The sequence below is a fragment of the Centruroides sculpturatus genome, unplaced genomic scaffold (genome assembly GCF_000671375.1).
Source record: "Centruroides sculpturatus isolate CEXI.00-Female unplaced genomic scaffold, Cexi_2.0 scaffold746, whole genome shotgun sequence".
Lineage (NCBI taxonomy): Eukaryota > Metazoa > Arthropoda > Arachnida > Scorpiones > Buthidae > Centruroides > Centruroides sculpturatus.
In genome coordinates this window covers 385,867-402,267 of record NW_019384898.1, presented here as the reverse complement: position 1 = coordinate 402,267, position 16,401 = coordinate 385,867, and the positions used below count along the sequence as shown (strand labels likewise).

Here is a 16,401-nt window from a genome sequence, read left to right as displayed (position 1 = left end):
TGAATTATTTATATTGTTATATTGACCAAATAATAATTTATTGGCCAAATGAATAATAATAATTTATATTGTTCATTTAAATAATAATTAAAATTGTTAATTTAATTTGAATGTTTTAAATATGACACACGATAGGGGCGCCTCTAGTGTCCGTTATCAAACGGTTACGGGACAGACGGGGTTATATATATATAGATAATGCAATGCACGTTGAATGGGTTATATATATATAGATAATGCAATGCATACATACAAAGGAATATACATTGCAAACTATTGCTTGATATCTGACTTTTTATTCTTACCTTAGAAAAATAATGTATTTGGTAAATTGCAAAAATATAATTACTAAATATAAAATATTTTTTAGTTTTGAAGTCTAATAGTGATGAAATATTTCTACTGAAAATGATGATTGTAAAAATAATAAGTTTATTTAACATTTATGAATGACTATTTTGATGAATTCGTGAATATAACATTAAATTAGATTTAATAAAAATTATATTAAAGTTTTAATATTAGGATATTTTATATTAAGTATGCAAGAAACAAGAAAATTATCATCCAGGCATTAAACAACTTACAAGTATCACTATAAATTACTAACACTTTCGATGAAACTATTTTCATCATCTTCAGGCAGATGAAAATGGTTAATATCCTTTTATTGAATAATGATTTCAAACTATTTGCCAATGCTTTGCTTGTCAAGGAGTATTTTACGGCGCAGCAAGTTCTAGAAATTCATGAGGTTCTGCTTTTTATCACAGAAAATAATTACTTTCAGTTCAACGGGAAAGTATATCTGCAGAAACAAGGGGTTCCTATGGGCTCACCGCTTTCTGCTATATTGGCGAAGTTGCTCATGAGGCATGTTGAGCAAAGGGTTTTAGCTTTTTCCTCATGATAGCATACCCACTATTATATCTCAGATACGTGGATGATGATATTATTGTAGCATGGCAAGACACGTAGGAGGATTTCCATGTCCTCAAAAGTTATCTTACGGAAGTTTATTCTAACATCAGTTTTACCTGGGAAAAGGAAAAGAAGGGAGAAATTGTGTTTTTAGATCTAAAGGTCACCAAATCCCAGGGTACTATATTATTCTTTGTGTTTCATAAGTTCAACAGCATACCCCCTTTAATCCCTCCTGTGAGATCAGCCGGGGGTACTAATTCGAGGAGGATTGTTTGTACCACTTATTCGACACCCAGTTGGTAAAACTAGTTCTCCAGGTTTCAGATCGTGTGATCCGATCCTAAATGTTCTTATAGGAGGGCTTTTAATAATGATCCAAATCGCGAGATTCGGATCTACGTCAGGATTCCTTGACACCAGTTAATCAATCTTATTATACGCGGATTAACACGCGTTTGCGATCTGATTCGGAATAAATTGAGGAGACATTCTGATAAAATAAAACATAAGTATAATTTAATAAATCTCAAACAAACGAATACAAATAACCAAATACAACGATTATACGACAAGCTATAGACTACGACTTGATCTAAGCTAATGCGCGTTCGAGAGAGAGAGCTCACAAATGATTCTAAACATACGACCTGTTAGTTGTCGTCTTCGTTTCTGTAGATATAGGACACCTTGTAGATAGAGTTCATATTACTTTCGTATGGGAGATCAATTCGTGCACAAATATAAAGATATCACTTCTTCTAAGTGTAGACTCAGGACTTGGTCTATCGGACTCCGTTATGGGCGTTGGCCATCAGGAGGAAAAACTGCGTATGTGGAGTTTGTATGCTTCGGATCTGTCGAAGAACTCCTCGAATTCTGACTAATCTCTCCTTTTATTTCCAAATTTCGTCCAATCATTGTCCAGTAACTCTTTCGTGAGAACGGACGAGTGGGGGATGAATGAGGGGTAACCATTTCCCGTCTGAGCGAGATTTTTAACCAGATACGGAAAAACAGAGGATGTTCTCTTCTGTGGAAAGGAAATAACATTTGTTATCTGGTTTTTCCCACGTCTAAAACAATATTTTTTCACCAATCGAAGTAATATTTTGTGTCGATATTTAAACATATTTAATAAAAATTCACAAATTAGACCCAGGGCCTTTCGGATCTCACACTCCCACTGCATACCAACCACAGCATTACATCAACTCTAATTAGAAGGGCTTTTCTGTTGTCTTCCAATCAAGCTGCTGTCAATATCAAGCTTAAAGCTATTCACTCAGCGGTAAGTGTGGCGGGCTATGCTAGGTCTAAGTTTATTAGGGTTTGGGAAGTCTCGACATTCTCAAAGTCCTGGGACACGAGACAACCCACGATCAAAATCCCGGAACATCACGGGACTTCGAGACTTCTCAGAATAAAATTAGAATCGAGTTCATTTTTGGCGAGATGTATCAATAAAAAGGCAATTTTAGTAAAAATCAACATTTATTGAACATAAAATCAAATCCTAATGTTTATAATGTTAATTAAAGTCTAAACAGTTCGTATGTTTAATTCTTATAATCATAGATTTATTTTTTGGCAGTAAAATCTTAAAATTATAAAACCAACTTAGTAATCATTAATAATCATCACCTAATTTCTATTCATTAGTCATATAAATAATATAATGAACTAGCAATTAGGCATCTTTTCTGATTTACTAAAATAGGCATTTAAAAACATCAGAGCATTTACAGTTTGTCTGACAATCTGTTTTTGATTTTTGTAATAATGTCTTTGGACAAGGAGAACACATTCGTTTTCAACAGATGTCGGTTTTATTGTGTTTAAAGCTTTATAAAGTAGTTCCAAACTTTCAGTACGTTTTCTGGTTTCTTCAAATAATTGGAACTCCTTTTTTAATGCTGCTCTTGATCTTTTTGCAAAAATTTCAGGTACATTTTCTTAGATTTTTTTATTGCCTGTTGTACTCAAGCAGTGTGGTAACAGGAGCCTCGTCGTATATTTATGGGAGGCGCTCCTTACCGACATGCTAAATCCATGCAACACCCCCATGCTGGATGTGCCTTCTTTGTGGGTCAATTTATATAATAAATTAAGATATCGTCACTAGCTCCACATTCATGTAAAAAATTTTTGCACATGCACATTGGCACCATGCGCATATTATTCAAGTGTTCTGTATTTAGTTCCATTTTTAGTTATATTCCAAAGCTGTTTTGCTGCTAGGGTAGTTCAAAATCATTATTCGATAAAAGGATATTAACCGTTTTCATCTGCCTGAAGAAGACAAAAATAGTGTTGTCGAAAGCGCTAGTAGTTTACGGCGATACTTGTATGTTGTTTAACGTCTGGATGATAATTTTCTCGTTTCTTGCTTATCTATTGATCAGCATGAGGTCCAATATCTTTCACTTTTATATTAAATATTTCTTAATTATAAAAAAATTTGTAATTTTATTACAGCATTATAGTGAATAAATTACTTGTGATTTAAAAATTTTTAATATTAATTTCTAATTTCAATTTATATTTAATAAAAAAAAATTATAAGCAACTTTACTAACTATATTTCAATATATCCTTAAGATTTATAAAATACATCTGTATATAAAATGAATCTGAAATTTTTTTAGGAAAACCTGTTAACTTTGAAGATTACAGTGACATTCATGTTCCAGCTGTGATACTGAAGTCATTTCTCAGAGAATTGGAAGAACCATTGTTGACATTTGATTTATATGAAGATGTAATGACATTTCAAGGTAATTCAAAAATACAGTCAAATATTGATAATATAAATTATAATGTCATTTTATTAATTAAATTTGTTATTCTAAACAGATTTAGTGTAATAATAATTATAAGTCATTAATAATAACATAGTTTATTAAAATTGTCAATTTAATGATTGCTATAGGATAATTAACCCAAAAACTTTTATGTTGAAAGAATTTCAATTATGTTTAAATATATTTAAAATTTTCAGTTTAAAACTTATTAATACATCTTAAAATATAATTTCTGTATTATTATAGAAGACAATTTTTAAATTTTCATTGGGTTAGTAATTGATTATAATTTATTGCAATTTCTGCTATTATATACTTATCATAACAGCTGTGTTTGGTAGATTTCTTGCAATAGATACTAGACACTTTTAAGAGATACTAAAACCTGAAAAAAGTGTCTTACATTTAAGTAAATAGGTAGGTAGAAATTTATCAATGTGTATTAAAATTGACTTTTTCAAGTAGTATCTATTGTACCATCATAAAAAATTAAAACAGTAATCCTATATAGGTATAATTACTCAAAATTTCAAATTCTAGAAATTATGCAATACAGTAAAAAGTGTAGTCTGTTAATAGCAATACAGATATATATCTAAAATATTTTTGAGGCAGAGCAATAGTGAAGCCTCTTCTATGTGGCTTACAGAATTGTGTTTGTTCTCAAAATCTGTTCAATTGATTTTAACTAAACTTTGGCATTTTACATTAGTTGCAATGAGGAATCCAAAAATGTCGGTCCATGAGTTTGTTTTTGAGCATATAAAGTAGCATGAGCACATGCAATAAAGTGATAATGCATGAATTGTGCAACTTTGTCATGTGATGTTTCATGGTTGCTAGCACACCTTCTATGGGCTTATAAAATCGAGTTCATTCTCAAAATTTAATGGGCCAATTTTGATAAAACTGTACCACTTTCTGTTAATTGTTTTGAGGAATCCGAAAATGTAATTGGGGTCCATTTAAATATAAAAAATAGGAGTCAATGACTTTGTCACTATAATACAATACCCTCATATATCAAAAACAATGTCCATGCTCTCTGATGCAATTGAGCATGCCTAATGGAATTTACACCTAGGGGTCAAAAATAAAAACAGCATTGCATGCACCTAATGGAAAATAATGCAAAAAATGAACAAGATACAAGAAGAAAGCAATCAATGCCAACATGGAGAGATGATTCAAGAACAATGTAATCGCTATTGATTGCTTTCTTCTTGGATCACCTCTCCATGTTGGAAAGTGCAAAGTTCACCTGTTTGTGTTCGTCGGGTACTTTTTTTTTACCGCAATAAGTTTTGGTCTGATGTTACTGAGGCCCATTCCTGCTCAGAGAGCACTAAGGGACCATAACGTGTAAAGTGAAAAGGGTATTTGTCCCATGAGAGCTCATAATGTATTTGAACTAGTCCCTTGTCAGGGCTCATAAGTTTTACGTGATGTTTGGAGTCTGTACTTGTTATTTAAACTTAAGGCCGAAAGGTGTATATGTATATTAGCTGTTAGTAATTGTTAGGGTTAGTAAGGTGGTTATCACCAGGTGCTAGAGAGGTATCAGTAATGGTGACTAAGGGATCCTCCAGATAAGGCTGAGAAGTTTAGGGAACAAGTTACAATTTGAAATATGTAAGGTTTGATGTTAAATAGACTATAATTAAAATTTGCACAATGTTGGTAATTTAAAAATTTAAATTTTATTAGAGTTTAGCTGGGTACTTTAAATTTTTATTAATAAGTTTATTTGAATTGTTGGCAAAAGAGGAGAGATAGCTCAAGAGAGCTAGACCCCCAACCAGCAACTGATTAGGTCTAAGATTTTGGAAGAGTACAAATTTAACTTAGAATGACCAGAGCTGGAGGATGCATGAGACAAGGCAAGATAAACAAAGTAAGATAGGAAAGTTGTAGGTTGTTAGTGCCTAACATAGCCTAACCTGATTTTTCTGACTTGCCCAGAGCCACTGTGGAAAAGAAAGTAAAAAGGTAAAGCCATAGATGGTCTAGTCCAACAAATTTAGAATAAACGTTAAAGTTTTCAAAATGGGAGTCTGGCTTGGTGAACAAGTCAACAAGCCAGTTGAGCACCTAGCTTGACATGTGAAGTTTTACTCACATGTTAAGCTAGGCCAAACACATGTAAAACTTCACATGTCAAGCTAGGCCAAAAGGGCCAGAAAATGCAAAGACCAAAGGGAAAAGGGACAATTACGAGGTAACCAAATATGGTAAGTGTTGGACAGGACCACCATGAAGGGCAAAGTTTAAATGTGAATTTTTAGATTTGAGTTTTGAGAGAGTGGCATCAATGATAATGAAAAAGATTGAAGTTAAAGAGTGAAGCAGGTTTTACCTGGCTGGAGACTGACTAATGAGTCTTTCAGGGCCAGATGTAGAGGAAGAACGACACGCATAAGTATAAGACAAAAGCAGCAGGGATAGGTGCAGCGGCCCGCTAATGCCATGCCAAAGAGGCGCCCACGGGAGGCAAGATGGAAGCCAACTGCTGACAGCAACCCCAGAGCAGAACTGCCGCTGCCGATCTACTGAGGGGTACCAGTACCGGGATCGAGGCCACTATCCAGAAAAACGAAAGGGAAGTGCTTACAGTCGAGGAGGTCCACCCGACCAAAGCGACTACATCGATAAAACAGGACGAGCGAGTCCAGTGCACAAACCTCGCACCTAACGCCCATCCAGAAAGAAGGCAAAGTACCCGGTTATCTGCATACGCAGTCGAAGGGGTGGAAGGCGACAGAGAGAAGACGCCTTATCAACAATGAAATTTAGGAGATGCAGTTCAATAAACGAAGAGTTTTACGAAAAAGGGAAAATAATTAATACTATAGTGTTTAAATAGTCAAAAGGAAGTGAGAAGGGGGGGTGAGCCTGTCATCCACCAAGTGGTACTGGTCCTGAGGCTCAGACAAGTATAATTGTAGAGGTGCCCAGATAGGGTAAGAGAAATATAGGGTAGAAAAATTAGGGAAGCGAGAAAAGTAGATGGCCGACAAACACTCACCAGAGTGGCTGCGGATGCACCAAGCAGGTCAAGAACAGAGAGAAAAGATTGCCATGCCCCACACCAGGAGACGGGCGGCAAACACAAGACACACAGCTCACAGCCAGGCGTCAAAAAGCAGATGGAACCTCTCAGGAAGAGAGGTAAGCACGATAGTGTAGTAAAGGAGAAAAGGATAGTAAGGATAGTAGAAGGCAAATGGAAGGAAGAGTCAGTATGTGCTGACCCTCTGGGGCCGTCGCTAGACAACAGGGAAAGTTTTTCTGAGGTAGTGTAAGGGTTGCCGACGTTAAGGGGGAATAAAGTCTATCTCGCGTCAGAATGAGCCTAAGGGAAACCGCATATGTGAGTGGTGGCGAAGGAGGCAAATGAAGAACAAGTGTTTTACAAAAGAAAACACGTTTATTTGTTCGAATTCATGCTTACATCGATATTGGACAATTCCAAATCTCGGTGCTCCTGTGAACAGCAAAAGTTCGGGTGATTGGTCGCAGCCCAGGTGGACGAGAAGGATCACTGGACGATACAGATGTTTGTTGTTAAGCTGCGGCGTCCTGGGTGATCGGCAGTTGCACAACACAATCTAAATCACAACGGTAGACTTAATCCAGAGGAGACTCTCTTTCGACCTTGAAGTTCTGATTTTTATAGTTTTTTCCCCACTGTTTGCATTTCGGATTGGTCCCTCGTCCCATTCCTCACTTCCCAATTGGTCTCTCCTTTGTCTCCAGGTGCAAGACGAAACCTTTTTGGGTCACGGGAAAGGTCCAATTTGAGGTGTCCATCTGATAAATCTTTGTCGACTCTGCTCGGTGACTGTTTATAAAATAATAACACCTGCACTCATAACTCAGGCCGTTGTTTACCATTTCTTGACGTCTAAGAATTTAACAATCATTTTCACCTTTCATCTATCAAAAATTTCCCCCTTTTTTTTTTTTTTTTTGTTTGAAAGGTTTATCTCGGTCAACATTTTATAGACACTCGAGTCAAAGATATACATGTTTATGAGCGCTCGTGAGTTTGTCTTCCACTAAGACCTTGACAGATAGTTTGACACATACTTGAACCGTTCCGAGTCTCGTTGTTTACATTTTGTGTCGCGCAAGAATTTCACAGTTTACTCGAGTTCAAACCTCGTCTGGGACCCCACAGTAGTGAAGAAGCCTGAATAGTAATGCACTAAGAAAAGTCTAGCTGCCCTGAAACTAGTTCGTCAGGTACTGTACAAGGATCACCCCTTTCTATGCCTAACAGCTGCAGGAATCACTTCTTTCTAGCTCTGCCTCAATTCTATTGCAATACAACAAAGTTGCATGACATCCTAGTTTAAAAAGTATAACAACAAGATAAATTGAAACAAAATTTATTTAAAAATTGAAAGAAATTTATTATTGCAAAGATATAGCTAGTAAGCAGTGGAATAAATTATTGTTCTAAAAGTTGATTCTAGACTAAATTTTAGGACTAACTGTAAACTGATTTTTGTCATTTTTATTGACTCATTACTTAGATAAAATGCAGAACTTTGTTGGATAGTTAGACATTGTCTTTTTGATATGGACATTATATTCATTGTATGAAACTGTTATAGTTGTCTTTACAAGCTGTTTCTTAATACCAGTGAAAGCTGTTGCTCATTTTATACACACTAAGGTATAACAACAGAGGCCTTTAAGTCTGTACTTGAAAGTATCTATTACAGAGGCCAACTGTCCCTGTTTAATAAAGACCATATGTTCCTAGTCTTTGTAATTATAATAACCAGCAATGAGTTGCTCAAATTTCCCAGCACCATCCACTATGATATTTTATTTTAAAAAACTTTATATTTTTAACTATTATAAAATGGCAAAATGCTTAATTTTGAGGGTAGGGATGAGTTTTATAAAAAATTGCAAATGTTAATAACGAGTAAAATTGTCATTAAATCTGACCTTACTGAAGATACACACAACCCCATTATCTCGCTCCCCTCAACCTTTAACTACCAAAATTTAATAACATCAATTCCCCTAATAAACAAACCTTGCAAAATTTCAGAAATTTTTGACAAAAAGCACAGGAGTTATTAAGCTTCAAAGAGGATGAACAAAATCGTGCTTCCCACTTATTAATATCCATACATACAGAAAAAAAAAAAAAAACAAATTTTTTGCAGTTCTCGAAAGTTTCAAGGTGTCCTAAGTCCAAAAAAATGTAAAAATCTGGGGGGTCATTTTTTGCTGCATTGTTATACTTTCCCTTTGTTATAACAGCTTTTGAAATGTTGAACAGTCACTTGATTTCAATGATGAATGGTGATACATCTGGATAGCACCTTATACAGCATGTTGGACAGAAATTATTGTATTGGCAGTATAAATACAAAATTTACATATTGAATATTTAAAAGTTGTTGTTGTTGTCTTCACTAAAGCTACCCAAAAATGTCTAATTGCTCCCTGAAATAATATCCTGGGCTTGAGCCAATGCCCAAGGTTGAGGAAGATCATTTTTGGCATTGTTGTAATTGCAACATGTATTATTATTGACATCAAAATTTTTGTCTGGCTTTCTGTAATAGTTTCTATCTGGTTAAATAGTTGGTAGATAGTTGCATGAACTTAGGATGCATACATAATAAACCTTTTATTAAAAAGTGGGTAGAAGTCATCATTCTAAGGTTATTAAGACTAGGGTATTGGATTAGAATTTAGACTAGCTTCAATTTGAAAATATGGTAACTTTATAAGTTACCATTTTAAAATTGCAAAAGCCAGCTTTGTTTTTCTACAGTCTTTTTAGGTGATATTTGAGAGATTGATTCCAGCCTCCTAAATGCCAATTTATACAAGATTATCAAAATGGCAGTCAAAATAGGCATTTTGATTATTTTATACAGTAGTTGTGATTCTGAGCTAATTGATACTTTATTTAGTTTATTTTTGTCTCTCAAATTTTGAAAGTGTTGTTTGTTATTAATCAAATGTTAATACATTTTCTCTTCAAGCAATGAGTTTCTTAAGGCTGCCAAGAAAGACTTAATGGAGATCAATTTTTAGTTTGAAATGCACAGCATGGATTGTGAGAGAGATTAATAGAGCAATGTTATTCTTAAGTATTGCTGTTCATCTGGATTTGCATTATATACACATATAGAACTTGTATAATATAATCCACAGTTTAAGAATGCACAGGCTGGCTTAGATGTGAATGATAAATAGATCACCCATTACAACTGTTCTGAACAAGAAGTCTTAAATCTAAGCATCATATGCATTTATGAATAACTTTACACACAACTTTTAATGTGTTCATTATCCAGTAAGATTGTTCAAAAACTAGCTATAATAACTTGAGCCTAATGTAAAACAATTTAATGTGTTCTTCCTTCATGACTATTAATTTGATTGAAGTTTAATGCAATAGATGTTTTTGACTGAAAATGAAATCTGTATTTTGTAGTTTTTTTTTTAACCTGATTGTTCAATTGTTACAATCAACATGATGATTGTAACAATTCATTGAAGGAATAGAATCTATTGTCTGTACTTTGAATTATGACACAGATAATTAATTAATAAGGATTGCAGAGTGTATCATTCTCATTCTGACATATCTTGACCAATGTCTGATGTATGTGATTGAGATGGCTAAGAAAAGGACTAGTATTAAGTCAGAAAATTTAATGAAAATAAATTTTATAAATTTTTAACATAATTTTAATGCCATTTTTAATTTCAGGTTTATGAAAATTTATTTTAAAAAATGAAGAAAAGTTTTGTAATTAAAGAATTTGGTTTTAATCTTTTTTAGAGCTGGATACAATTGAAAAATTACCAGTTGCTCGATCACTTATTCTAAACAGTTTGCCAGAAGATAATTATGAATTATTAAGATTTATAGTAGAATTTCTTGTAAAAGTAAGTTATAAACTATGTTTGGTTAATAGAAAGTTTAATCTTAATATTTAAAATTGGAACTTTACATTCCATCATGCATATATAAAATTATATATTAAATTTAATTTCAGGTGATGGATTGCAGTGACCTTAATAAGATGACAGCTTCCAATTTGGCCATTGTATTTGCTCCAAATCTTTTATGGTCACAAAACCAGCAGGCTTCTCTATCTTCCATATCTCATATAAATCATTTTACAGAATTTCTACTGAAACATCACAATTTGATATTTATAAAGTAAATCTTTTGGGAACAAGTAAATAATTCATACTGACTATTTATTAATGATAATTAACCTGACCCAAACAGATTCAGATTGAACCTAGTGGTTCTGCATATTCTCTAAAATTTTACATTTGAATAATTAAAGTAAAACAAATTTCTATTAATTGTAAAAGGACCAGTGACAAACTCAAAGATTGCACTGTACATATCATGTCCGTGTTCTAACTGCACTTGCATGTTTGTATGAAAATGTATTGTAAAGCATATGATTTATATAATGGAAAATTTTTATATACTGTAAATAACAAAGTTTTGTCTATTAAACTATAAATATTTCAAAAACTTATCAGAGGTGTACAGTATCGCAAAACATGATTATTTTAGGAATTAAACACTTCGGAATATATCTGCAATCCAGATTGCTGGCCTAGTATACGAAAAATGTAATTTGTTTTCTATTAGTTAAATGAGATTTTTAAATCTCTAATAACTAATATTTGTTAACTTTTTTAGGGAGAGGGGAATAAATTTTTAAAATGGTTGATTGGTTGTTATTTACAGTATATGCAAATCAGGGATATTGCTCATAATGGCCAATCTAAAATATTGAATTTTCAAATTACTTTATATCAAATGAATTTCTTAAAAAATAACAAAAAAAAACAATCTTTGATCTCCTTATTTCTGGAAGACAGAACTAGTATATGATTTCATAGCATTAATTTGCTATAAAATTAAAATACTAAAATATAAAATTAAAAATTTGATATAATTAGCTGCACTTAGCTGAAGACTTCTGCACCATGGTTACTTCAGATCAATTGGAAGTATTTTACTTTGAACTTTGCTTTATCAAGGTACATACTGCAATATTTTTTTTTGTGGTGTATGCAGCACAAGTTTGTTTATATGGAAAATCTACCTTTATGCAAAGAAATTTACCATTTTGCTTATTTCATTTTACCTATTATGGTTTTTCCTTCTCTATATAAGAGTATGATGGCTAAATATTTATTACTTGGTGCTACAAGATATATCTACTATAATTTTCATTTTTATATACATATATATTTTTTTTAACCACAAAAACAGTAGTAATAAAAAAAATTCCAAAACAAAACAATTTTGTTTTCAATATATGTATAGATATAAAACATCCCTTAAAATTATTTTTTATGTTATGAATATTTCTGATTAAAATAAATTTTGTACATAATGCAAATTTCCTTTTAAAATAATAATAATTTACAGAAAGCTGGTCTTTCTGCACTAATTTTCAAATTTGTGTATTGTGCTTGTTAAATAGTCAGTTTTATTTACACAGATAAAAATAATATATCTTTTTTTATTTAATAATTGTGCAATCTTCTGTAACAAGGCATTGAATACATAGTCATTTGCTAATCATAAAATGAGATATTTTTTTCTGATTCTTTGAAAGCTCAATTGAAATTTTATTCCTTAATATGTTTATAGGGTTTGAAATATAAATTTGTTAGATATTATAAATTATATGTCATGCTATTTTGAATTTGTTTGTATCTGTTTTCAGCATAGATACATATTCTCATCATTTTAATTTTTTGTATAAATATACATATATTAATTATATCATTATTGTTGTATGTTAATTTTGTTCCATGATAATTTTCTTCTGTATTACTTTGTATATATTAAAAAAATTATGACAATGAATTTTTTTTTATCTTTTGTTACAAATTTACTGTCTAATCTTGCCAGGGTTCCCAAGCGTATTGATGAAAAACTGGATTTGCCGCTGGGTCAGCTGGAACTTTTCCAGGTGGTACAGCTGTCTTGCTCCATGCCGTAACACTTTTAACTAATTCTTTTAAAATCTGTACATTTTTAAATTTAAAGAAATTAAATAAATAAATGGGATTTGAATAGTATATTTATGAAATTACCTTTCGATTAGATTTAGCTAAATTATTGTATTCACAAGGATCATCTGCAATGTTGAAGAGACAAGGAGAGTGTATATCGATACATTCGTGTGTTTTATTTATAGGAGGAGGTTGTTTGCAAGTAATGATATAACTTTTTTCTTTATCCAAATTCCATCCTTTTGATTTTAGAATATTTTCCACCGGAGATGTATTTGAGAAAGTACAATCTGGTTTCTCATTTCCAATTGTAGGGTACCATCCATCATATTCTCCATTAAACACTGTTCCAATTACAATCTTATAATCTCCCCTTCTTAAAGCAGCATTCTTCCAAATAGGGTCTATGTTGTGGAGAATTTCTTCACGAGGTGAAGGTAAATTAAATAATAAACTTTTCCACATATCATGTCCATATATAGAACCTAAATCACTTACTTCACCACCTAATATGATAACATAATTAGATATATATCATTATAATATCTATTTTCTGCTTTTTACTTACCTGCAGCAGAATATAAAGTTGGCAACCAGTCACATATATGCATCAAATAATTATAAGAATTATAATGGGATTTATTTAAAAAGGAAGTCCAAAATATGCCATTGGCTTTCACCCCACCTTCCCACAAAGTGTATTTACTTCCTCTTAATGGCCAATTAGAGCCAACACTTTGATCAATTCCTCCAGCTGCTCCACCATTATCACTTGTAAAAACTATTACAGAATTTTCTAACATAGATGTTTCATTTAGAGCCATAAATAGTTTACCAATGCTGTCATCTAATGCTGATATCATACCTGTTTTTAATTTAAAATATCATTACATTTTTGTTATTAGCAAGATAAATTTTGAAGACTCAAAATTACCTGCAAAGATTCTCCTTCTGTTATCATTAATGTGAGGAAATCTGTTTACATAATTAGGTGGTGCTTGGAATAAATTATAGGAATTAGCTACGTGAACAGCTAAGTGTGCTACGTACAGAAAGAGAGGCTAAAACAAAAAATACACATTAAATCATATCTTTTAATTGTTCATGAATGAAATAGATACTACCTGAGATGAATTATGCTTATTAATTATTTCTATTGCTCTTTGTGTAAAAAGATCTGTTGCATATTTTCCTGCTTCATTTCTAATAGTTTTTAGATCATTATGAAAATCTGTACCCCAACCTACAGGCTAAATAAAGTAAAAATTACATTTCTTTTTTTCAAAAACATGCTAAAAGCCAGTCAACATACCGACTCTGCAGTATGGTCATAATAATCTTCATGGCCAGTCCAGTATCCATAATGACTGTCAAAACCCCTCATTGTTGGTGTAGCTTCTTTTCGATTAAACCCCAAATGCCACTAACAGATTAAATGATTAAAATAATTATAGAATAGTAGTGGAATTTGTTTGTATATATTTAGAAGCGAGCTTACTTTTCCTATAGCATGAGTAGCGTATCCCAAACGTTTTAAATGCTGAGGAAGAATAGTAATATTTAGAGGCAGACCCCAAGGTTCACCAGCATATATGACATCATGTTGCAGACCTGCAGTCATATTAATTTTATATCAATTGGTTAATTTTTGTATAAATGCATGCTGTTGATAATACTAACCTAAATGAATCGGATGCCTCCCAGACATTAAAGCTCCTCTGGAAGGCGTACATATCGGAGAGACATAATAATTATTTAAGTGGACTCCGGCCCGTCCGAATGCATCCAAATTTGGTGTGGGAACTTGCTGCGAACCATGGAATTGAACATCATTCCACCCCTAATGAAAGTATTCAGTAATTTCAAAATAACCCAAAACAATAGTTACTATACTTTAAATCTTCAGTTTCCTTCTCTTAACATTAACTAGAAAAAAAATCTATTGCATAAAAACTTGCAATTCAAATGAAATTTAGAACTGTAAACACTAAATCAAAACAACAAACAATTTCTCAATAAATACACTTACCAGATCATCTGCCACAATAATAATAATATTTGGTGGTTGCTCAGAAACCACAGGACAGAGGAAAATCAATAAAGAAGCTAACCTAATTCTGTTCATTGTAGAATCATCTGTTAAGACGAAAGTATTTCAATTGTGTAATACAAACACATACCAGCTATCTGGCATGAATCGCCCTTTGATTTCTGATTATGATGCCAGAGGTTAAAATTTAACCGTTCGTGGAATTAATGGAGGAATACATTTGCTGTCCTATTTATTGCGTATAAGAAATACGATAAAATATTATTTCTGTGTTTATTTATTGACGATTTTTTTTACTAACGTTCGTGTAATAATTCGTAACTCCCGACTGAAATTGCTTACGCATTTTATTAACCAATCGGAGATACGATTTCATATAATAATTTCAGAATTTATTGTATATTTAAAATTGGAGAATATAAATTAAATTGATAGTAGAATTTTATTTTTGTGATAGATTAATTTAGCTTCGATGTGTCTAGGATCGAAGCCGGGCGATCGATCCAAAAATTTTTCGCGGGTGATCAGGTTTCCTTCCACGTCATTAGCCGCCCCTTTGTGGGCCTAGACGAACTCTTGATAGGCTTGAATAAAAGGTCTGGCGTTAGTTTTTTTTGTTTTTTTTTTAACTCTCCGCCTTGTGGGCACTAAGACGGCCTCTTTTGGCAAGCCCATTATGGGTTCGGCCGGGCTCGCAATGGGGCGCTGGGTGGTGAGGGACGGGACCCGACATATCCGGACGGACCACCCCCGAAAATTTCCTTGGGATATTTCGACCCGTTCGGATTCGAGCTCGGGTTCCCTACAGCGGTGGACTGCCACCGTGACTGCTCGGCCATCCGGCCGCCGCTTACGTTAGTGCTAGAGAACGTTTCATGATGTCCCAAAGTTTTTTTTAATACTTAAACTGCTTTCTACTTATAAGTAGGTATTTTTTCAAATTACAGTAAAGCCTCGATTTAAAGTAATGCCGTCGCTTTCGACGTGACGTCAGAGGCGATTCTTATGGTCACGTGACTTTCTTTGATGATCTGGCGAGTCGTCCACTTGTGATATCACTCGTGACCAGTGTTCGCAAACTATACAAAAGAGGGACAAACTATAAAACTTCTCTACCCACGAACCCAACAGTACCGGTGCTGTATTTTTTAACAGTTATAATATCTGCAATATGTTTTAACTTGTAATGTTTGCAAAGTGCAGAATAAACGCGCTTTTCGCAACTGCCTGATTTGACTCGCATGTTACCTAAGTTCACTCATATTTACAAACTAACGAGTCACTGTAATTCACAAAATTTTTTTAAATTTTAAATACGTATATAATAAATTCTGAAATGATATGAATTCGCATCTCCGATTGGTTATTAAGCAAATGTATTCCTCCATTAATTCCACCAACGGTTAAATTTTAACTTCTGGCATCATAATCAGAAATCAAAGAGCGATTCATGCCAGATAGCTGGTATGTGTTCGTGTTACACAATTGAAATACTTTCGTCTTAACAGATGATGATCATATTCTACAATGAACAGAATTAGGTTAGCTTCCTTATTGATTTTCCTGTCCTATGATTTCCGAGCAACC

The 16,401-nt window shown here is 33.0% G+C and overlaps 2 protein-coding genes across 2 annotated transcripts in view; one reads left to right on the top strand and one right to left on the bottom strand.

The window, feature by feature from the left end:
* The window catches only part of LOC111631436 (rho GTPase-activating protein 1-like), a gene marked incomplete at its 5' end in the record, with an annotated part of 39,258 nt that extends 27,237 nt beyond the window's left edge, over positions 1–12,021 (top strand). The window contains 3 exons of the mRNA XM_023375681.1: positions 3,570–3,698; positions 10,549–10,655; positions 10,766–12,021. Of these exons, the coding sequence (XP_023231449.1) occupies positions 3,570–3,698; positions 10,549–10,655; positions 10,766–10,936 (407 nt within the window). The remainder of the gene's footprint in view (positions 1–3,569; positions 3,699–10,548; positions 10,656–10,765) is intronic.
* Positions 12,022–12,114: 93 nt separating this feature from the next.
* On the bottom strand, positions 12,115–15,158 carry LOC111631434 (arylsulfatase B-like). Its single transcript, XM_023375680.1, has 9 exons — positions 14,794–15,158; positions 14,445–14,604; positions 14,263–14,375; positions 14,077–14,187; positions 13,889–14,014; positions 13,699–13,825; positions 13,333–13,629; positions 12,846–13,270; positions 12,115–12,776 (listed from the first exon to the last, which is right to left on the bottom strand). Exons 1-9 carry the CDS (start codon positions 14,887–14,889, stop codon positions 12,648–12,650), a joined length of 1,584 nt encoding a protein of 527 aa, XP_023231448.1. The 5' UTR covers positions 14,890–15,158; the 3' UTR covers positions 12,115–12,647.
* Between the last annotated feature and the right edge of the window lie 1,243 nt (positions 15,159–16,401).

Coding starts and splice junctions, on each gene's coding strand:
- LOC111631434 (XM_023375680.1), bottom strand. CDS start 14,889: ATGAACAGAATTAGGTTAGCTTCTTTATTGATTTTCCTCTGTCCTGTG. Junction 14,188..14,262: donor CTACTCATGCTATAGGAAAA/GTAAGCTCGCTT, acceptor TTAATCTGTTAG/TGGCATTTGGGGTTTAATCG. Junction 12,777..12,845: donor TAGCTAAATCTAATCGAAAG/GTAATTTCATAA, acceptor AAAAATGTACAG/ATTTTAAAAGAATTAGTTAA.